Below are 22,811 nucleotides of genomic sequence, written 5' to 3' on the forward strand. Positions count from 1 at the left end.
GGGCCGCCGAGCGCGTGTCGCTCGTGTAGGCAGCGCGTGCTATGGAGAGCTTTCCAGGTATATTTTTCCGCACTGACGGTAGTCGTGGCGTCTCTTTTTGACCTTTTTGAAAATATCAAGAGTGCGCGTGCATAGCTTTGACAGGCGCTGAAGATGCGCGAAAGCTGAGATTCGGAAAACTCTAGTGTGACGTCATGTCCCGGGAAGGAGGGGCTTCGGCGGTACTCTAAAAATTAATTTCTGAAGCCTCCGTGCACCAAATTGAAAAATAATCTTGGTATTCCTGATCCTCGAGGCAGAATGAAGGCCATTAAAGTGTTTTTTCTCAAATACAGAACCGCTTCAGTTTCCCTTTAAAGAAAAGTTGAAGGAAGATTAGGTGGGATTCGAACCCACGACCCTTTGGTTGCTTCGGTCCTGACCTTAGGGAGTACATACTTATCTTGACAAGTGTTATAATGGTGATCAGGTCCAATGCAAAAGACATGGGCGAGTGACTGACAGAAGTATATTGTTCTGATAAATGTAGATCGCAAATTTATGTGTATAGTTGATGAAAGTTCAATATTTTATATTGCTCGAAAATCGGAGGTGTATGGACGTCATAGTCAGAATTATTTATTAGGCAGAATATTTTTTGAAGTAGGTGTATGTGAGACCTATTTGTTTTCGTAGTCTGACCCCAGACAAAGAATAACTTGGAGTATTGTAATAAAGTTGATACTCTGGCCATTCCGGTAATATACGTTTTACAAGGAAAACAAGTCGATTGATTTAAATATTTCTTGTTCTTACATGTCTTAGCAGCCAGTTGCGTCCAGTTCGTGTGTTGGTTAAATCATACTCCAAGAAATTTATTATTATTTACAGACTCAAGTGCGGAACTTTCAAATTTTAGTTCCACGTTCTTTGTAATAACCCGGTCTACCAAAAGAAAATGTATTTTTTTCTGTTTCTAAATTAAGACTTTTGCTGTCAGCCAGGATGAGAGTGCAGGTAAGTATTAAATCGCTGTAGTTTCTTGCTCGGCAAGGTTGACTCCAGAGAAGAACGCACTTGTGTCGTCCGCATATAATGCTAAGGTCAAAGAAAGCAGTGGTTCCAGTATTGAGCCTTGAAGAACGCCATATTTTATAAAACATGTGGATGATTTTGCGCTGTTGTATAGAGTGTATTAGCGGCGAGAAGTTTCGGTGGCGCCCTCGTTCGGTTACCTTTCGTGACGTCATTACCTTGTGAATAGCAAGTTCGATGGTGTTTGTAATGGCGTGGTGGAAGCCTGAAATCATAGCGCTCTCAAAGCAACACTGCCAACACCGTCAAAATGGAAGCTCTTCCATTCCTCTTATTTCCGTCGATAAGACATCCTTTGCTGTCGCCATAGTCGGCATTCAGTCAATAGACCGATCCCACCAAGCGTTCCACGCATGCGTGACGCCGCCATAACTGTAGTTCGTAGGAGGCAGACGCCAGTTCATGCGACAGCTCATGCTGCCTCGTGGTCTGCTCGCGCAAACCTCCAGCAGGGTTGTCGCGCGTGCAAAAAGACTACAGTTCCCACGATGCATATCGGCAGCGGTGCCGTACTCAAACTGGCTGGTGAGATCGGTCTAACCACAGCGACGCTTTCGATCGCTCACGTCGCCAATAGAGCGATCTCACCAAGCGTTCGACGCATGCGCGAGGCAGCCATAACTTTAGTCCACAGGAGGCAATCGGCAGTGCACGAGACTGTTCGTGGCCTGAACGCGCAGAGCTCCAGCAAGGTTATCGCACGCGCAGAAATACTAAAGTTCCCTCGATGCTTTGCGACAGCGGTGGCGTAGTCAAACTGGCTGTTGAGATCGGTCTATTGCCTACGGGATGTAAGGTATTTTGTGATAAGTTTATGCGCACTTCCCCATATACCTTGTGTATTAAGTTTTTAAAGAAGTATGCCATGTTTTGTGGAATCGAAAGCTTTCCGAAAATCAATAAAGAAACCAATCGCGAAGAGCTAATTTTATTTTTCTAACTATTTCACAGCACAACGGTCAAACACCGATATTTGTATACCTAGGTCGCTTTTGCAGTCACCTTTACAGGTCGCTGAAACCTTCGCTATTTTTATTTGATCAGGAAAAATATTACTTTCAAGTATACAATTACACATATGAGTAGCAGGTAGTGTAATAAGCGCAGATACATATTTAATTAACATGTATAACCTTAAAGCCGGATTCCCAATGCTCATACATGATACAAAAGACAGTCTGCAAACACGACTCACCGCAATATCCGTGGTTCGAATGCAGTGGGCCAAGATTCTCCTTGAACTCATCGCCATGCGGCATTCGAAGCTCGGATTTCGCGGTGACTCTCGTCCGATTTCGAAGGAAAATTGTCTTTTGTATGATGTATAAGCAGTCTGACCTCCGACTTAAGATCATCAATGCCGCAGGCTGATTTGATTTTTAGAAACATTGTAAGCGTAATTATTTCATGGTTAGTTGCTCTGTATAGAACGAAACAGTTGACTGACCTACAAAATGGTAGCAGACTGCTTAGATGACGCATCAGCGTGCTGCGGCCGCTGCTGACAAGCTAAAGAAACTTTTGTACCTGACGTTTGAGACGGCCCGGACATGCAAGGTTCGAATAAAGTTATATCTCTCTACCTGTCTCTCTCACACTCTGATCTTTCTTTGACCACAAGAAAAGCAAGCGCATCCAAAATCTTGATGAGGCTTTACCAGTTTAACGGATGATGACTGTTCACTCCGACGCAAGTGATCGCAAAAAAAAAAAAAAAAAAAAAAAAAAACCCGAATCATTTTGTTTTTCAATTTCATATGCAGCTTTCGCTGTGGCGAAAAGTGTGAATTAAAAGTTTAGCTTATAATTTTTTTTTTTTTTTACAATGACAACTATTTGTGCTTACTGCAAGTGCGTCTTACACCTCTGCGATTGTTTCTTGAAGTGAGTACGCAGTTTCAGCTACCAATCCCGTTTTGTGACTAAAAGCTCCCCAATGAACGCACGCACAAGCGTCGGTCACTGTAAAGCTCTGTAAAAGAAAACAACAGCACTCACCGTATTTACTAAAATTAAGAAAGTGTTGCCCTTTCTTTTTTTTTTTTTTTTTGTTTTGCGTCGTTTGCTAGAGTTAAACAATTAGTGTGCCTAGACCTGAAAGTGTTTACGACCGCTCCATCGATACCAATACCACCGAGGAGACAAGGCCTGTGCGTGACGTCATCTTTAGTGGATCCCAACGTTATTAGATTAGCTCAGTTACAAAGCTGCTCATAGACGCTGCATGGACGAGAACCTAGGCTCTCTACGAACCCTCTTCCGCTAGGGCTCTGATTTTAGAGTCAAGAATAAACGGAACAACGCACCTTCTTTCTTTTTTTTCTGGCAAGTGTTAATTACTGAGAATTTTTTTTTTTTCGTTCGCGATTTACTTTTGGCTAGTTTTTTGGTGGTAACTTTTCACCCACACACTAATAGTGAGAGAGGTCTCGCTGCCGCGATTTATTACTTTTACGGGGACTTGATCTTTTGGTGGATTTCATCATTAGTTTGCAAAGGAAGTTTGGGTTGTTTGCGAGGTGACAGACGTTCACATTTCAAGCTTGAGTTTCATCACCTTGCCTGTTGGTATTAACTGGTAGCAAATAATTCAGTTTTTTTTTTTTCTTTCCCCGGTTATGTTAGCACATGACGCGTAGTGTTTTCGTGTTTTATTTTCGTCTACGAATGCCACCTCATAGAAGAGAAAACGCTGTCCTTCACTCGCGTTAGCAGACAATCGTCTACGAACGATATCTTGGCCCCCTCCATGAGAGATATCGCTCTCGCAGAGGCGCCACTGATGCACTTCATTTGGGATCGCTTTTGTGTACTGCTTTATGTTCTATTTTTGTTTCTTACACTGCGGAACTTTACAAGTTCAAGCGTGGGAGGACGAAATGTCCTTACACAATGGAAAGGAACTGCGCATAAAGTAAATATTGAAAAAACAGTAACGGTGTGCTGCGTTTTGTATTGACAAATGTGTATATATATAAAAAAAATGGTTGCTCCATAGAGGACGTATTAAACATTTTCAACCTCGTCATAAAAAGAAAAAAAGAGTAGTTTGTAACTTTCGAACTCGAACGTTTTCTGGTTTGTGGACGCTCCGCTGGAACAAGTCACATCGCGATCGGTCGAAATTCGCCACGTTTGCCACGGGTATTGTGCTCCGCAAACTCCGCGAGTTTTTTTCCCCGAGTTCGCTATACTTCTCATTTGTTTGGATAAATTATTTGTGCACGCGTACGCTTTTCGAACATCGCTTTCACCATGCTTGGGTTTATTTATTTTTTTGTCGCTATTTTGACTGGGTGAGCCAGGCCACGTGACTCGACGCAAGTGGAGAGGAGGAAAGAGAGGCAGCGATAGATCGATGCCGGTGAAGGTCGTTGCACCCTTGACGGGTTGTGGCACGGCGGTGAGGGAATTATGGGGATGAAAAGGAAGGGAAAGTGGGAGAGACGCGCGCCCCGAAAAGGGAAAAATAGTCTCGAAGCAGATCTAGATCCGTCTGCTCCCTGCCCCTCTCCACGGGAGCAACTGCGCACCGCCGCGAAGAGTTAAACAGCAATAAAACGGAATGGCCCAGAACACCAGGTTTATTTTTTCTTCGAAATCTGTACCCAGATCTTTTCATTTTTATCTTCGCCCCGAAGTAATTAACGCACCGAATGTCTTAACGGGTGAAATTAAAGCCTTTAACCTCGTTAGGGATTTTTCTTCTCTTTCCGGATTACAGCGGAATTCCATTTTTTTATTCTCGTTTTATTTGGTGTTTTTTCGGTGTTCCTTTTTTTGGCCGGTTCGGCTTTCTAAGGAGCTGAGTTATAGATAAGAAAGTGGCGAAACGTGTGACAAAAAATCTTAGGGATGTCAACACTTTTTTTTTTGTTGTTGCTGTTGTTACATTACAGTCTGTCTTACGTGTTGCCGTACTTTTACTTGTCTGCGCTATATTTTGCTAACGCGGTAGCCTTATAGGTTAATTACCCCTTCTCGTCTAAACGACGTCTGAAACGGGAGTAACGGCAGTTCGAGGGCAGCTTTCGGTCATGCGACGCAGGAAAGAGACCATTGCAAATTCTGTTTTTGGTGGTTCTCGAAATAGCAAACGGGGGAAGTGCCTTTGTGTAGACCACCTACAGTGGACGCGAAAGATATAGCTCTATAGAAGGAGGCAAAGCAAACGGTCTTGTTCAGACTACAAAAGTATGAGCCCTGCATGCGTGAACAAATATTTCATGTTTCAGAGAGCGAGTTGACCCATGGGCTATGGCGTTAATTCACTAAGTTATTCATTAGTTGGTTTATGAGTAAATGGGATATTCATATTAGCTCACTATGTAGACCCAAAATGCGGTATCTTATCTACGAAGAGGGACAACAGTCAAGTCTCAAATACATCCACTGTCTGGGGTCTACATTGTGAAACTATACCAGCTCACCTGTTCGGTCACTTCGTAGCAGCTTCCCTCACTCGTTCTTTATTTCTTGTAACCACCATAAGCAAATCCTTTTGAATCACGCACCATACCGAACAAAAAAAAGTAAGTAAAATTACATTCAAAACGCATCTGGGATGGAGTAAATAAGTTGGGCTTCGGTCATAGGAACACAAAAGCGACATAGAGATCCCGTTCGAGGGTTCAATAACTTACAACAATTTCGATGGTACGAGATGTCTGCAGTATAAGGTACTGGCCCAAACGCATGGCACGGAGCAATGGCTAATGATGTGGCGTCAATGCAAGCCTCGCATATTTGCGCTACATGACCGTCTTTTTTCGCGGGCAGCCTTCTGGCTCGTTGGTGAGGCCCCCGTGTGGTGCATACGCAGGAAGCGGGCCGGCGAGCGGACGACGTCAGTGTGAGCCTGACCTGAGGCCTCCCCGCCGCACACATGAACCACCCGCCTGGACGCCCGCCGCCCCGCCTAGGAGAAAAGGTCAAGCATATCATTGCCGCCAGGATGCTCTGCTGCGGTCGCAAAAAGGTGCGCCTCCTCCACACCTTCTCCTCTGTTCTTCGGGCTCTGCACTGCCACGCAAACGTCGTCCCTGGTGGCACACATATGGTTCCGCGGACGTCCTACCGTAGACATCTACAGGACGTGCAGGTGACATCTGTGCTACTTGGGCTCAAATGAAAACAGGAGCGAGTGTTTTAACTTCCCAGGTCAGCTCGTTCGCACGGCAAACATGACACGAGACACGTGTATATAACTTCTTTCAAGGAACGTTCCTACTCCGGCTGTAGGAGTTTCTTTAGTTTACGTTCAATTTATTTATTTTTATTTATGCACGTACCTACATCGCCCAGGGGGCATTATTGTAGGGGGGTTACATGAAGGAAAATACATGACAAACAAGTGAAATAACCTGTGTGTGTACGAATAGGGAGGCACTTGTAATTTTTCCGCACGGGAAGCACTTATCTTTTGGTGTTTCTTAAAGGGAAAATATAATGAAAATGAACACCTTTGTGAGTGGAAATACATGCAGCTGGGGCTAACATCTTTCTTATGCCGTATGCACACTGGCGGTTGAACCGCGTTCGCAAAGCGGTTGAGAACGCGATCGCTTAAAGATTCATTGTGATTTCAAGCCCGTTTGATGATAGAAATAAGCGGGTCTGGTTTGCGGTTGGGATTCGAGTGCCAGTGTGAATGCACCTGTAGAGTTCGGTTATGCGTATGTAATCCGTTTCGATGCTTTTTATTGAGAACTAATGCAAGCGCGGAAGTTCTTGTTGAGCACAACATTTCTTCTGAGAAAAATCAGTTCCTTAAGATATCCAATGCCCCACGAAGAGTTCTTTCAGATAAAAAAGGCTTAAAGGGCAACTCCGGTCAATATACATATATATATATATTTTTTTTTTTTTTTGAATTACGACTGTTTTTAGCTAAAGCAGTGTCCCTGAACTACGAGGCATATTTTTTTTTCCTAGATATTGTGTGTGCGTTTTTTTTCTTTTTTGGTTTCGGGCCTCTACGTCAAAACCGAAACTATCTGCTGGCAACGCTGATCATCAGCCGTACGGCTGCGACGTGACGTCACTGTGGTGCTGCGATACGCGATACAACCGGAGTTGCCCTTTAAGAAAATTAGAGAAAGTATGTTTCATCGCCCACTAGAAATGTTATAAACATCTCAGAAATATTTCGAGAGCATTGTCTTTATTTCTGACTTTCGCGTTTATGTGTGTTTGTTTTCAAAAAAGCGTGTTGTTGAAGGTGTAATTGGTTAATTTTATAAAGCTCCCGCAACAAACTATTTTCGTGGCACAGCGATATTGTTGCTTATCTACACTCTGAAGAAAAAAGGGTGTAAAAGGGTGTATCGTTACACCCTTTGTCCCATATAATACACCCCAAAACTTCAATTCGACGTACAGCACACTGACGTCGCACTGACGGTACCAACTTTCACAAAAGGCTTGATAGCCGTGTGGTACAACCTATTAAAATAGCTAATGCACGTTTCATTGACAACAACAAAAATAATCGGGGTTTTCTTGGCCCTACTGTAAAAACTCAGTATTTTCTTTATGTGGTCTTTGATGCGTACTTTAGCTATTTAAAAAGTTGTACCACACGGCTATCAGGCCCCTCGTGAAATTTCGGGCCGTCTGTTCGACTGTAGGACGCTGTACGTCGAATTGAAATTTTAGGGTGTATTATATGGGACAAACGGTGTAACGATACACCTTTTTACACCCTTTTTTTCTTGAGAGTGTAAATCTTAGAAAGAGGCCCGAAGAATGCTTTTCGAACTGACCGTTGCACCGCGCTCCTTGGCGGTCCCTTTCCGACAGGAGAACCACGAGGGCGACCTGGTGGTGTGCGTGGAAGGCGGCAGCGAGACGTGGGGTCCTCGCGTGGGCGTCGGAGGGCGACCGCGGCTGGCACCGGGCGCCCCGGCGCCCGAGATGGTGCTCCAGGGGGACTTCCGCAAGGTCAGCGGCATCTCCAGCGACGTCTTCCGCCAGATCGAAGCCGTCGAGCGGGAATTCGACGCCACCACGGCCGCGCACCTCGAAGCCGTGCAGAAGCGGGGCGAGATGGTCGTGCGCCTCCTGGACCCCAGAGCCCTGGGCCGCGCGGGCGCCCAGGCCGCCAGACGCTACGCACAGGGCGGAACGGCCTTCGTCGAGATCGTCAAGCGTCCAGGACAGACCCTGGGCCTGTACATCCGAGAGGGCGACGGCATCCGGACGCAGGAAGGGGTCTTCATCTCGAGGATCGCCCTGGAGAGCGCCGTCTACCACTCCGGGCTGCTCCGCGTCGGAGACGAGATCCTGGCCGTGAACCTCGTGGACGTCCGCAACATGAGCCTGGACGACGTGGTCATCATCATGTCTATCCCGCGGAGACTCGTCCTGGCCGTGCGGTCCAAGGGCGCGGCACGGGGGCTGCCGCCGCTGCCACCGTCGGCGGAGAAGCAGCGTCCGCCCGTGGTCATCGTCAAAAGGGGCGTGCAGGAGGCCGACGAGGAGCTGCAGTGGGCGGCCCAGGAGAAGCCCCGCTATGCGAGCCCCGTACGCAGGCAGCCCGAGCCGTGCGGGCCACCGCACCGCTACCCGAGGACACTCGAAGGGCTCGCCGAACAAGTGCACGCCTTCCGGGGAAGCCCACGTCTCGAGAGCTCTTCTGAAGCACGGAACAGGTCTGGGACCTGTTCCGCGCTCACCGTCTTGGCAGAGTTGAGATTCGCGCCTTGAAGCTCGATGGATATACGCTCGGGGAGGGCAAGAATTACGCCACAGCCAGACTAAAGTTCGCTGTTGGCTCAACGAGAGACTTCACCGGGAAGCATCGAGCCGTGATGTAGAACACAGTCGGTTGATCACGCATTGTATTCTTCGATTATTATATTTCAGATTGCATACGGGCAATTGGTCAGCGGAACTGAGAACGCCCTACTCGATCTTAGCTGAGGGTGCCTGTAGATTATTAAGCTGGCGGTGTAGTGGAAGCATGGCAGCGGCAAGAACGCCCTGCTTCCACTTCCGTACATTACACGTTCTCCGCCCCTAAAGATAAAGTCACAATGGCGGCTGAACCGCATTCGGCAAGCATTTATCCAATCGCGGTAGCTTACAGATCCAGGTCCACTTGGCGCGCATCTAAGGATGGGTGTGAGCGGATGCTTTATGCGGCCGCGATTCAGCCAAGTCTCGCGACGCAGTGTCCGTATCGTTGAAGGCCGAACCCTCTGCAGATACTGGCAGGAGCACGACCGGGGCATGACGGCGAGGCGGCTCCTCCGCACCGAGAGCGAGCAGCGGCTCATGCAGCCGGACCTGCTGGGCGGAACCGGGCGGTACTACTCTCTGCGGCCCTCAGCGGGCTCCATGCACCGCCAGATGCACCCGCAGCAACCGGGAGGCATCCTGCGTCGACGCTCCCTCATGGAGAGCTGTTCCGACACGGAGGTACGGGCACCGCGGTCGCCAGGAAGACCTTTCCTCTACTCACCTTATCACTATACATGCTGCTTACAAACAAATCAGCGTTTGCCCACAGCATGTACGGGCACTGCGCATGCGCAGAAACTCGCTCGAAATTAATCGTCTACGCACGCGCCGACAGCAGCGACGCCTTGACGTCAGAATCGGTATATATGGTCACTGGCAGGATGAGAGCGCCACCAAGTTTCTTTCGAATGCCCGAATTTTGGCACTCGCGCGTTGCCTTCCATCGTGCTTTGGCTGCGCATGTAGCCGCCGGGACGCCGAAACAATATCGAAGGCGGAAAGCTCGCCCTGGAGGCGGGACAACTGAAGAGTCTCCCCGCCGTTCCCATCAGTGAGGTTCCCACTGCGCGTTGTCCGCTGTCGTCTAGGAGGCCCATTGACGAAACATTTCAAGCAGATCCACATGATCGACATTGTATGGCGCAGAACGCAAACCCCGGACTCTTAGACGTTTCGAAGTTCGCTGACCTCTGTAACCAAATCACGATGCTTCTAATCCTAGTCTCAATTTAACCCTTCGTTTTACCTGAACTTCCTGTCGTTTTATTTTACTTTTTTGCCCTACTTTTTCTCGGAAACCTGCTTGGCATATTAGTCCACATTTTTCAGACCATTTTACTTAAACAACGAATAGTCTCTTTTCAAAAGTACGCGCCATTGCCTGTCCGCCATTGTTCGTAAACGTACCCTGAGCATGTATTGGATACGAGTGTGACGTCAGCGTTCGGCGTGAACTCAGATCCAATCACACGCTTCGTGCCCAAGAAATGACAACCGCCAATGGTGCTCGATGGACTTTTGAAAATGCTCTACTGCATCGGTTGTCGTTCCTACGAGTTCCCCTTTGTGATAGATGGGGGCCACATGCAATGGCCACAGGTGCAGTCCGGCCGGCGGCCCCTTCAGGGTCCCCTGATGGGGCCCGGCACGCTGGGGCCCGGCGTGGGGCCCCCGGGGGGCCGCTCGCTGTCCGGCCGCTCCAACTCCCTGCCGCGGGGCGTGGCTCTCGGGGTGCTGGACCCCCGGAGGGGCTTCCGGCACGGGGTCCGCTTCGAGCGCGCCGCCTACGACTCCCAGGAGGACAGCGACGGGGCGCTCTCGGCACCCGAGCTCCCCGCCCAAGGGAGGCCCCGGAGACCCAAAGGTGGGCATGGACCCGACTTCTAGCTGCGCTTTGCTGTCTTTCTCTTTAGAAAAGATGGGGAAGCAGAGACAAAAGGCAGACCGATGCTTAGGTTTGACTGTGTCCCTTCCCTTTGCATAACTACAGCGGTGTACATTCTATCACCTTTTCTTCTGTTTCACGTTTTGGTCACTAGACCGCGCCAGTTCCCGCTGGGTTCGCTGCACACTTAGCTGTACCATACCTCATCTGAAGTCACTTCATCTGAAACTACCTAGAAAACGAGGCCTTTGCCCTCCCTGACGTCATCAGTAGTGGTTCCGCGGAGCACCTCCTAGCTTGCGTCCTGCACCGTCCCGCGACGAGCGCGACGCTATCACACTGCGTCGTCAAGACGGATGCGTCTGCCGCCTCACGGTGACTTTTGTCGAGCTTCGGCCTGTTTGCCACTTGGGGATCCACTAAGGAAGACGTCATGCGCAGGCCTTGTCTTTCAGGTGGTACCGCTTCATCCCAGGACAGTTCATTCCGGACACTTCATCCCAGGCACTTCATCCCGAATACATTTTATCCTTATATCTTTCATATCAAAACGCTTCATCTCAGAGAATTTCATGCTACATCCTCTTGCTCGCGAACGTATTTGACGGCAGCAGTAATATATCCGGAATCTTGGGACGAAGTGAGTGGATCCTCTGTATGCGTGGTTCTTGTTAGTTCGTCCGACGTCCGTGCCCGTTCCCGCTGCAGGGTCCCCGTGCGGCAGCGTCCTGACCGGGGGCCCACTGCCCGGCGTGTTCTCGTCGGCTGAGTACCGGGCCTGGATGCGCCGAGCCCCGTCCACCTCGGCCCTGTACGAGCGCGTCGGGAGGCTCACGCCCCAGGGGGCCACGCTGGGCGGCACGGCCTCGCTGCCACGTCGCCCATTGCCCAGGGTCGCCCACAGCGCCGAGAGCCTGCTCGACTCCCTCAGACAGGTACTGGCCGTTCCCCGATACGGTGTCCGCATCCCCGACTGGTGAGTTTAGCGCCCCATACCGCCCATATGCGTCGCAAGTGGGCCTGAAGTGGCGACATATGACGTCACAGATGACGTCATCGGCATATGACGTCACAGATGACGTCATCGACATTACTTTTTCTGGACGTGGTAAACAAACCAGTCGGAGAAACGTGTTCCGGGCACCGCAGTTCCAAAAAGGCGCCTTCTGGGCGCCGCCATCTTTGTCTACTGGGCTGTGCTATGCGTCCTGGGCATGCGCAGTAGCTCTCTTCTCCAAATATCAGGCACAGCGTACACATTTTTGTGTAATATAACATCATAATTGACGAAAGATGGCTGCTAGTTAACCGTTACAGTAAACCCAAAACAGCGTTTTGTATAATGAAGAGTGTATTGATACGAGATAGTCAGTCTGAACTTTGTTAAATTGAGAAAAAAACTCCCATAAATATTTAAAAAAATAATATAAAGATATATTATTACAGCAAAAACTGACAGAAAAAAAACTCTTGTTGTTCATCTATGTCGGTATCTTAAAAAAAAATGCTGGATTACTCTTGCCAAGATTTGCAAATGCTTCCAAACTTTTCGAGAAACTTGTTCGTTTGTTTTTTCGCTTCGGCTGTCAAAATTTCTGAAAATTGTGTATTTCTGCCTACAACCCAGTAACTCTACATTTTTCGCCTAGGTGATAAGCGCTGGAAAGGTGTTTGTCACACGCTAGACTCTGCTGACCCCCCCCCCCCCCCCCCCCCCCCTTCCTACGAACGGATCTCTCGCGGTTTCCTTGTGCCGCAAACTCCGCGTAGAGAAAAGGCTCCAAGACTGGAATGTGCCCTTTAGGGTTCCGACTAGCTTGGGGAACATTCAAGGTGCTCTCTTTTTGTGTTTACGAAGCATTAGAACAAACAACCCGTTGTTCTCAAACGACCGTCCACCACTCTAACAACGTAGGAAGTATATTAAAAATTAGTGTCTCAAACAGAAGGGAACGCGAGGAGAAGAGGCGGAGAGCCTTTTTAACTACGAATAATTGTAGCTGTAAAAATTTATAAATAGGCTGTTTACAAAGAGTACAGTGTCGTTTGCGGTGACGAAAGAAATGCCAACTGAAGCACATGATGGGGAGGAGGAAGGCCAGAAAAGGCTGCACTGAACCCCCCCCCCCCTTTCTTTTTTCTCCTCGCTCTTTTCATTGTCATGTGGTAGATGCTGAGGGGAGCAATACAGGACGCCCCCATAATTCGTTGCACGCATTGCGCGCGGCCTTTCGGATTTTTGTAAAAGATCTAGTTGCTATGGTCTCCTGAGAAGCTTGCTTTTCCACAGGCAAACCTAAAGTGCGGGGAAGCCCCCGCTGGACAAAGTGTACCTAAAATCAAAGCCAATAAGTTATACGGATACTCACAAAGCGGCGGGTCACTCTTTCCTAACGTACGACCACATATATCTTCGCTGTACAAGAACAATTTCACTAGCGCGAACTTTAGACACGCGAAACCAGCTCGCCGAAGTCTTCAACCCGCTGCTATCTACAGACGTTTACGGGTACGGTCTCTGCTGGCGTGTGCAAATCGTCCGATAGTCGAGCCTGGCGTGCCCACTGTTGCCAGACTGGCGCTCATAGTAGATTTTGAAGCGTGGTTGCTTGCAAACGTCTAAACAACTTTTTTTTAACAACCTGGGCCTAGTTGTAGAACAAAAAAATTCGGAAATGGAAGAAGAAAAAAAAAAAGACAAAAAGCAACGTCTGTTTTTGAGACGTTGCCTCTGTCTTTCTGCTCTTCGGCCTTCCACTCCGGACATTTCTCGTTCTCCGTCCAGTCTCGAGGGGTTTTAAAAAGATGGTCAATCTACACCAGCTCACCCGCGCCATGACTGTTTTACCGTTTGTCGAAACGAATCACCGGGTTTACGCATCGCAGGAGCAACACCAGCACCGGATGGAGATGCAGCAGCAGCAGCAGCACCACCACCGCGGCATGATGCCCATGTCTGCGAGCGGCCTGCTGCCAGGGGCGGGAGGCTGGCACCCGGCTCTGGAGATGGGCGCGGCCGCGACCCTGCGTCCCATGGGCCGGTCGTCGTCGCTGCTTTTCCCGCGCCCGCTGCGGCTGCCGCACGCCCTTAGCCTCGACTACGTGTGCGCCGAGGACAGAGCCCTGTGTCTCAACCCTAGGGAGTTTCTCAAGTACAGGCCGGAGAAGGCGAGTGGCTCCCCCGCGCGGGCTGATCCTGTAGCTTGTGGTAGGGTTGCCTTGCTGCATGCCCGTCCGGGAGGAACAACACGAAGCCGGGGTTTCCAAAACGAGAAACTACATTTATTAACGTGATATCAAAGGGTTGGTTGTAATAAAGTACAATAATACCGGGCATTCGACCTACGCGTCTCCGTGCCGCCGGTCCTTCTCCCTCCTTTCTGTGGGCGTGTGCCCTCCTTTATAGGCTTCTGCGCTTGTCCTACGTGCGCTATTGCGCGCCTCGGCCGTTGTCCAGTTTGGGCATTCGGCAGCGGCCTCTGGCCGTGGTGAAAGACTCTTGCTCCCACAAGCTTTGAACGAAAAGATCAGAAAGGTAGAGGTTCTGGGAGAGGGGGGGGAGGGGGGGGGCGGTTAGTTTCAGTCGAGGAGAGGGGGTGTATAAATAACTGCGAGAAAGGTCTTAGTTTTGTTTTTTCATTAAAGAATCAGGGGATGGCCATACATTGCAAGCCCTTTCCAGCACGCTCGCTTTTAGCATTCTGTAATTTTCCCCGGTGTGCCGTGGCCTCGCTTCTCTCGCACCCTCAGAAGCTTTCTAAGAAGCCCCGTCCCACGCTCGCAGGAGTCGGAGTCGGTGCTGGCGGGGGGCTTCAGCGGGCTGCTGTGGCTCCACCTGCTGGGCGCCCGGGGCCTCCGCGGCCAGGGCCCCAGGGACTTGTACTGCGTCATCGAGACGGACCGGGCCCACAAGGCGCGCACCGTCGTCCGCTCGGGAGACCACAGCTTCGACTGGGACGAGGTGCGCCACGACCCGCGCCATCCTGCCCTGCCCTATGCCAATCCTGCCCTATACCCTGTATCAACTCGATTCAACTGCAGCCACCAACCGGATCCTCGAGGGTATCTTTTGAGGGACGCTCACAGCTGGAGACAGGCCGGACTGGTGCTCCTACGGGTGGATGAATGGATACGGCAGAACCTTCTAAATTGGGCGGCTTCTTGCGCCACCTATCCAGTGTTTTTGATATGAACTGTTAACTCTTACCTAACATACAAAATATCGAGCCTTTTAGTAGTTATACCGCTGAAAATTACGACGATAGAAGCGCCTGTTCACAACTGGCTGAGCGCACTTTCTGCCCTACGGATAGACAAGAAAAAAAATAAGACAATATGTATTCTTCGAGACTGGGACAAAAAGGGACGGACAAACACAAAGTCTCAAGTTTTGAGACTTTGTGTTTGTCCGTCCCTTTTTGTCCCAGTCTCGGGGTTTTTGTCGAAATGTTTAACCACCACCAGCTCGTTTGCGCCCTTACCATGTATTCATGATAAGGGCGTTCATGTATTCTTCCCTCGACTTATGACACCAGTCAGTCACCCTCTGCATGCTCATCTCCACCTTTCTCTCATTGTCCTAATGCCTTCAGTGAATTAATCTCTCCTTCGGCAACTGCAGGGTGAAACCCTTTACAATAGGGTATCAAGCTAAGCCACCTCCTCAGCTCCACACGCCCCACACACTCTATCCTGATATTTCGCTCTGTACATCTGCACTATCGCGGACAATATGAGCTAAAGCAGTCATTCATGCTTCGTTGGCGTACGTGCCAGCCTTTGAGAGAGCCGTGCTCTAAACTAGGAATGGAATGTGAAGGTGAGGTCCCGTACTTTGATCTTTTTTGGCAAATTGGGCGATAATGAAGCTTGTGGGAACTGCAGACGAAGAACAAGGCCTGATCGGGTGTTCCAGCTCATACTGTCCGTGGAAGTAGATCTTAGTTTGCAATGATCCCGTCCTGACTCCCTCCAGAATCGTCGTGTATACTTTCTCTAGCAAGACGCTAAATTGTGCAGCCGAAGGCCCTCGCTAAATCTCCAACTTTGTTTTCCGTGCAGCATTTACTCTGCCCCTGTCTTGGGGCGCTTTTAGAGTGTAATGAAGCAACTAGTTCAACTCACCATTCGGTCGCATTACCCGCATACCACATTTCCTCCTCTGCCGCTTTACCTCTCCTCTCAACCGCGATGTTTCACTGACCTCCGGCGCAGGTGTTCGAGCTGGACCTGGTGGACAACCGCACGGTGGCGTTCCTGCTGTACAGCTGGGACCCCCAGTCTCGCCACAAGTTGTGCTACAAGGGCACGGTGCAGCTGCTGTCGGCGCTGCGCGAGGCGCCCGCACACAGCCTGGCCCTGCGGCTGGAGCCCCGCGGGGCGCTGTACCTCAAGCTCCGCTACAGGGACCCCCGCCACACCTTCCAGCGGAGCCCCAACTACGCCGGGGGCATGTTCGGGGCGCCCCTCGACGCCCTCGTGGCCCGGGAGAAGGGCCCCGTGCCGCTCATCGTGCAGCGATGTGTGCAGCAGGTAAGGCTCTCTCTCTCTTGCCGGAAAATTCCCGATCCCCGAAAGATCGCCCACCTTGTGTTGTTGCAGCACGACAACCCTACAGCAAAAAACGGTTGTTTCCTGTAGAATCGTCGTGAAGAAATTGCTTCACAAGACGTCACGGTCACGTATGACATCACACGACAATGTGACGTCGCATGACTCCACAACGTCGCAGTGTCATAGACGTCATAGTGCCTTGTCACGTGACACCATGACCTGTAATCGTGATGTCACGGCACGTGACACTGACGTCCCATGATGCTGTGGTTCGTGTGGAGTGTGCCTTTGTGTGCATGTAACGCTTTTGCTGTCGCCACAGTTCATTCGCAAGATTTTTTTTTTCTTTTATCCGTTCAACGTAGATGGTGTTAATTTGAGACGTTACGGTAGACGTATTTCTTATAGATGCTAATCAAATGATCGCCAAGGCATTGTCCTTCTGTGACACCGCACAGGCTCTTATCTACAGCGGAGACATGCGACGTCCCTTGAAGCTGACTAACATGCGGCTGTTCAACCTTACACGCAATACGATTACGCAAGCTGCCGATCGCTGACCCGTGCCTCTCCCAGGTGGAGGCCCGCGGTCTGGACATCGTGGGCATCTACCGGCTGTGCGGCTCGGCCGTGCGCAAGCGGATGCTGCGCGAGGCCATTGAACGAAGCTGCGCCACGGGCGCCTGGAAGGTGGACCTGTCGGCCGAGCAGGTGCCGGACATCAACGTGGTCACCAGTGAGCTCACCTTTCTTCTTGCGGGCGTCTTTTATTTGCACATACCGCGACACCACACCTGCTGGGAGCCTCTGTGCAGATACAAGGGCTCACAGTAATAATTGGTAAAATAACAACAAAAAAAATGCGGTGGATTAGCTCGGCTATGCCAGGATATACGTAGCGTGAGCTTATGCACACAAAATGAGAGGCTCTATCAAGCAGCTCCGGTGCAGCGTCAGACTTGGCTAGTGCGCAACGGAGGCACGCAGCTGGGCAGGCGGCAGCGCCAGTGCGTCTGCCGCGGCTATGACGTCACTCCTTTGGAATACGAAGACCGCCGAGGTGCGCGCGGAGGCGGCGGAGCCCGCGGGGGCGGCGGCTCCGGCACGCCAGCTGTGCGCCGAGTGACGTCACTTCTCCTTGCGCTTGCGCAGACCGGCGAGGCGCGCGCGGTAGCGGCGGAGCCCGCGGCGACGACGGCTCCGTCCCACCAGCTGTGCGCCGTGTGACGTCACTGCTCCTCGCGCTTGCGCAGCACGGCTCATTTTGCGAGCCACGTGAAACTGCTCAACCTCGGCCAGTGTAGCTCACGCTACAAAAACAGCCTAGAAAATAACATTTCAATACCACCGCACATTAAGATGAAGAAAGAGACGTAATTGCTGAAATAAAATCACAGTGTATGCAAACATGCACGTAGGCCTGCCGACGTTATTCCACACCTCAACCGTACGTGGAAAGAATCAATTTTTAAAACAATGATGAAATTGAGATGACAGAACATCGTTTAAATGATGAGGTCGCCTAGTGCATGAGGTAGTAGAAAAGGAAATGTATATAGTGCGCTTAATGCCACAGTCCTCATTAACAATTCTATGTAACATTATCTCCTCTCTGTCGCAAACAGGTTATTTCAGTACGGCTTAGCTGCTAGAAGGCGTTGTTCTTCCTTGGCAATTAAAGAAGTGGCAAATACACCGTCCATTAATATTTATCGGCTTCCACACTCAGATTTCCCGCATTTGGAAGTATCAAGCACTGCAAGCTTTACTCAGGGCTCTCGTGTCCAAAGCTATTATAGATAATAATCGCCTTCTGCACGCCGCTATCCACTGGGCCGTGAAACGCCTTTTTAGTACGCTCAGTTGACCTCTTGCGAAAAAACAGCAGACGCCGCGCATCGGCCGAGTGAGTCAGCAGTTTGGGGATGCAAAAAGCGTTGGACAGATGTGTAGTACTGTTCCTCGACAAAAGGTGCACATTTTGTTTCCTACAAGTAACACCGTTCCTTGAAGCGTTCACTGCGTGTCGGTGCAATATTTAGGAAGCGAATGGCGGCGAACAGCAGCAGAACTAACCTCCATTTTGTTCCAGCTCAATAAGCTCGCCTAGTGCCACTAAATGAGCTGCGCTTTGAGTAACGGCACTCCGTTCCCTGACATTATTGTGGGCGTCGCCATTTTGGCTCGTATGCAGAGCAGACGCAACTTCCGATTGTCATGATTCAAAAGTGCGACTTCCTCAGCATTATATTTGGTGTTAGCAGGTAATGTTATATTGCTTCACTCTGTCGCGAACTGTTTAAACATTTGTGAACGACGGAAAAGCGTTTCCTGTAATTTCAGATAAAGCTTCAGATAACTGGCAACCATGATTTTAAGACACAATATGGCTAAGTGTCGTTACTCTGAAGCGTAGCTTATTTAGTGGCACTAAGCTTGCCATACCGCGTCGGTTGTCTTACTTGAGAACTTCAGTGCACAGAAGTACATGAGCAGACTTCTTGAACCTCAAAAGATATGGGGCCCGCTGTTGCATTGATGCGGTAGCGTTAACTATTTTTGGGTTAAAATGGGTGTCCCCTTCTCTCTAGGTCTGCTGAAAGATTACCTCCGCGAGCTCCCGGAGCCGCTGTTCACCAAGGGCCTGTTCGACATGCTGGTGGACGGCCTGAGCGTGTGCCTGCCAGACGATCCGGACGGCAATGCCAAGCTTATGCTTAGCATCCTAGACTGCCTGCCCAAGGTTAATCGGGTGAGTGCGACAGCCAAGGGTCATTGGTGGAGCAGTGTGTGTGCGAATCCCACTTTGTAGAGTCAAAACACTCCCACTTTTTTTTAAGAATGGAATTGTAGTGAGCAGAATTCTCCGCACCCCAAGTCATGGACATCCCAGCCACATCAGCCCCCTTCCACCGAAAAAAATGCCTGGCTACGCCACTGGTAGTGAGAGCTTTTATACATCTTAAGCCGAGATGTAGTCACTTAAAGTATCGTCCGTAAGGAGGGAAAACCGTCCGCGAACCTGTCCGTGATCGGCAGGAGACACAGCACATCCCTAGCTTGTTCTGCAAAGGTCGACAAGCGCGAGCAAATAATCCAAATTGTTTACTTCTTCTTTCTTTTTTTTTTTCTTTAGGTATTTGTGCAGCTATGCATTTCCTAAAGCAACGATCTCAGATTTTTAGCTTTCGATGTTTTCTTTGTGCTTATAGTCTGGGACAAATTAAGCGTTCAAGGGAAACTGCTCCCACCTCATTCCAACTTAGCAGAGCGAACGCTGGAGAGGAGGTCGCCTTCTCTCCAGCGTTCTCTCTTCTAAGGTGGAGAGCAGTGGGAAGAGTTTACTGCGAATGCGTGTGGTCACGTGACCGTCTCGGTCCTCGTTGGCAGTGCACGGCGCTGTTCCTGCTGGACCACCTGAAGCTGGTGAGCAGCCGCAGTGACCGCAACAAGATGGGTTCCCTCGCCCTTGCCCAATGCTTCGGCCCCGTGGTGGTGTGCCACGCCGAGAGCGGCGCTCCAGTCGCCGACCTCCGGAGGCCCATCGAGGTGTTCGCCTACCTGCTCGACATCTGGCCACTCAACAGGGGTGAGCAGCTGCGCCTTTGCAGAGTCAGCCTTTGCAGAAAATAGTGTCTCCTTGGCTATAGGCATCAAGGAGTCCACGAAGACGTGTTGGTTTGTGCGTGCCGGATCGACCGCGCTGTTTTATTGTACGGCGCTTTAACGTAGAATACGGTGTAGGGCAGAACTATATGCCCTACACCGCGCCTGTAAAATGTACGTTTCATTGGCTGGCACGTGCGATGATGTGACAACCAATGGCGTTCTTGTTGGAGGTCGCGGTATGAGTCTCGGTACATAAACGACTATTTCACCGAGGTTTAGCGACCCAGACTCGTTTTTTACGTATGAAGATTTATTCGGGTATGACCAAAGTACTGCCCATTTTTAGCTTTCTTTTGTTTAACCGCGTGCTGCATCTTTTGTCATCCTTCTCGAGTGGTCTTATACGTACGGGCGCGAGGTAATATCTGCTCTTGGTCCACTTAGAAAGGCAGTAAGCGCGGCTAGCAAAGGGAGGGCAGGCTCTCGATTGTCCGTAAGATTTTAGTGTTTGGACCCACGTCTCGCAAGTCGCTGACCCCTGCACCGAATCTCCCGTGTCCGCAGCCGCATTCGTGATGCCCAGCGCCTCGGACCTGAGCCAGGGCCTCGGTCCCGGGGCATCGGCGGTGCCGGGAGGCGCCTCCATGTCGCTGCTCTCTTCCGGGGCGGACAAGATGGGCTCCGGGGCCTTGTCGTCCTCTCCGTCGGCATCGTGCGTCGTGGGCACGGCTTCCGCGGGGACGGCGGTGTCCTCGGCGGCGCCGACGTCGACGCCTTCGACGGCATCTTCGGTGGTCACGTCGGCCGCATCGACCGTGGCAGAGCAGGGCGACTCCAAGCACTGGCCGAGCCAGAGATCATCACTGCCAGAATCCGCCTGTTGACCCCGTGCTACTCCTTTCACCCCAGAATGACATCCTTCCCCTTCGCGTCCCGATGAATGCTCCCGTAGCCGGACAACCGCCGCCTAGACGTCGTTACTGTTACGCGCTGAAACGGACTTCACCTCCGCGGGTGAAGCAGAAGTGCTGCTTCCAGCGCTGACGTCTTTCTTGGCTGTCTGGTAACTTGGCGTCGACTCAGCACGAAGGATTGTGCTCTTAGTGTACCCTTAAGCCGCAGTCATACTGCTTGTACATCATGCAAAATACACCTGCGGACACACCTCAAGCGTATTCGAAGCGCCTTTGCTTCGTACACACGTGCGCTTCGACCGTGTCTACAGACAGCTTGTGTATGGCCGATGGCACGTCAAACGTGAAAGAAACCCGACTCAGACAACGCCTGCAAACTGTCTTTTGTGTGTTGTATTCGCAGTGCGAGTGCTGCTCTAGACCACCAAAATCACTCTTTCTTGTTGTATAATCTTACCGACATGCAAAAGGTGTGGATCCTGGTAGAAGTGCTCCGGGCCCAGAAGAGGCGGCACTTTTTTCCGGTTGTGTTGGACGCACGTTTGCTCACGCAGCATCGTAAGGGAGCGGATATGCCCCACGGGACACACTCATTCGTGTCAATTGTGCAAGTTAAAAAAAAAAAAATACGGGAGAATAGTCCTACCGCAGCGGCTGAAACCCCAGACACACAAAATCAGCCATTTCAAAACAAGCCGACTTCTAGATGTATATGTACCATAAACTTTGTCTCCCTTAATGGCACCACGACATAAGCCTGTCATGCTATACGCGTGTGCCCTACCTCGAGACATCGGGCCATTCAGCACCGCGAACTTACGTGTGTTCTGAAAGGCATTGATTGAATACATTTCCTATAAAGGGTGTAATTAGGCGGAGACAAGGGCTCCTCAAACGGCTTGGTGTGCGAATTCGACGACGCAGAAATTACGGTACGAGCTGGTCGGTCGGCGTTTCGTTACCATCTTCGAAATCAGGCGCGCAGGACAAGGAGAAGAAACATCTGTCGTGGCCTTCCCACGGATGCTTAGCCGAGATACATGGCAAATGAAAACTTGGCACACGAGGAAAGCAGAAATCAGTCGGTTATCTTCTCAAAGTGGCAAATCAAAGTGGCAATGTAGGCGAGGGCAATGCAGGTTATCTTCTGTGCGTTTGCTTTGGGAGGATGCTTCCGTTCGCCAGTATTTGAGCCGCTGTGCCATTGCCAGAGCTTCTGAAGCTTTAGGTATAAAGGCAGACAAAGACGGAACAAGTGTCAGCGCGTACAAGACTAGTTTCGGTACCTTTTTTGTCTACCAGGTGAGCGTAAATTGACTCGTTGGGCGGTGCACGGCTAGCGGCGGTTGTCTGGTTACCACTTCCCGTCAAAATATTTGCTTCGCCGTTTGGTTTTTTTATATCGCACGCTTGTCACCAGTGGGTTCTTTCACACCCTTCTAGGTTTTCTTGGGCCTCGATTTGCGTCTCATGTTTTCCCGAGATATCCCGTTCTTCGTGGATCCCGCCTTGAAGATCCCCTCTGCCTATCGGGCCCATCCCTGTTTTTGGTTACGACGCGCGCGACTTCGACTGGTGAGCGTTTCTTTTAGGGTGCTCCCTGCGGCAGCGCTCGGCATTTCGTACTTGGTTCTAGAACAAAAACGGGAATACAGCAGCCTGCAGAAAGATCCTAAAGGAGGAAGCTTGAGATTGTGTTTTCTCAGCGTCTTCCCCCGAGCGTATACCAGACGCTCGTCGAGATGCTCAGAGTTGTGGTGATGTTCCCCGCATCTCGCCGACTGTGTCTAATTTAAGGAGGTTGATAATAAATTGAATGCAAGCCAAAGAAAGCGTGTTTAAAAGAAAAAAACTATCAAATGTTGATTACTATTGTAACGTACGCTTCATCGTCGTAATACGTAGTATGTCTCGAAGAGGGGGAAAAAAATGGCTATGCAGGGAGCACACTAAGCAAGCTAAAAGGCTCGACCGCAATACCGGTGGAATTTTTTTTTTTTTTTTTTCTTATTCGTCGCTAATACGTTTGGATG

The 22,811-nt window shown here is 50.3% G+C and overlaps 1 protein-coding gene across 1 annotated transcript in view; it reads left to right on the forward strand.

Annotated features, from left to right (window-relative positions):
* LOC121832985 (rho GTPase-activating protein 100F-like) overlaps window positions 1-21,405 on the forward strand; it is a 34,549-nt gene extending 13,144 nt beyond the window's left edge. The window contains exons 2-13 of the mRNA XM_042289423.1: window positions 5,897-6,052; window positions 7,876-8,726; window positions 9,282-9,495; window positions 10,417-10,681; window positions 11,378-11,637; window positions 13,589-13,870; window positions 14,487-14,663; window positions 15,917-16,234; window positions 16,832-16,991; window positions 18,847-19,007; window positions 19,646-19,844; window positions 20,429-21,405. Coding sequence (XP_042145357.1) covers window positions 5,960-6,052; window positions 7,876-8,726; window positions 9,282-9,495; window positions 10,417-10,681; window positions 11,378-11,637; window positions 13,589-13,870; window positions 14,487-14,663; window positions 15,917-16,234; window positions 16,832-16,991; window positions 18,847-19,007; window positions 19,646-19,844; window positions 20,429-20,748 — 3,300 coding nt within the window. The 5' untranslated portion in view covers window positions 5,897-5,959 and the 3' untranslated portion in view covers window positions 20,749-21,405. The remainder of the gene's footprint in view (window positions 1-5,896; window positions 6,053-7,875; window positions 8,727-9,281; window positions 9,496-10,416; window positions 10,682-11,377; window positions 11,638-13,588; window positions 13,871-14,486; window positions 14,664-15,916; window positions 16,235-16,831; window positions 16,992-18,846; window positions 19,008-19,645; window positions 19,845-20,428) is intronic.
* Window positions 21,406-22,811: the final 1,406 nt, after the last annotated feature.

This window comes from Ixodes scapularis, unplaced genomic scaffold (assembly GCF_016920785.2).
Source record: "Ixodes scapularis isolate PalLabHiFi unplaced genomic scaffold, ASM1692078v2 PGA_scaffold12__126_contigs__length_90152505, whole genome shotgun sequence".
Taxonomy (NCBI): Eukaryota; Metazoa; Arthropoda; class Arachnida; order Ixodida; family Ixodidae; genus Ixodes; species Ixodes scapularis.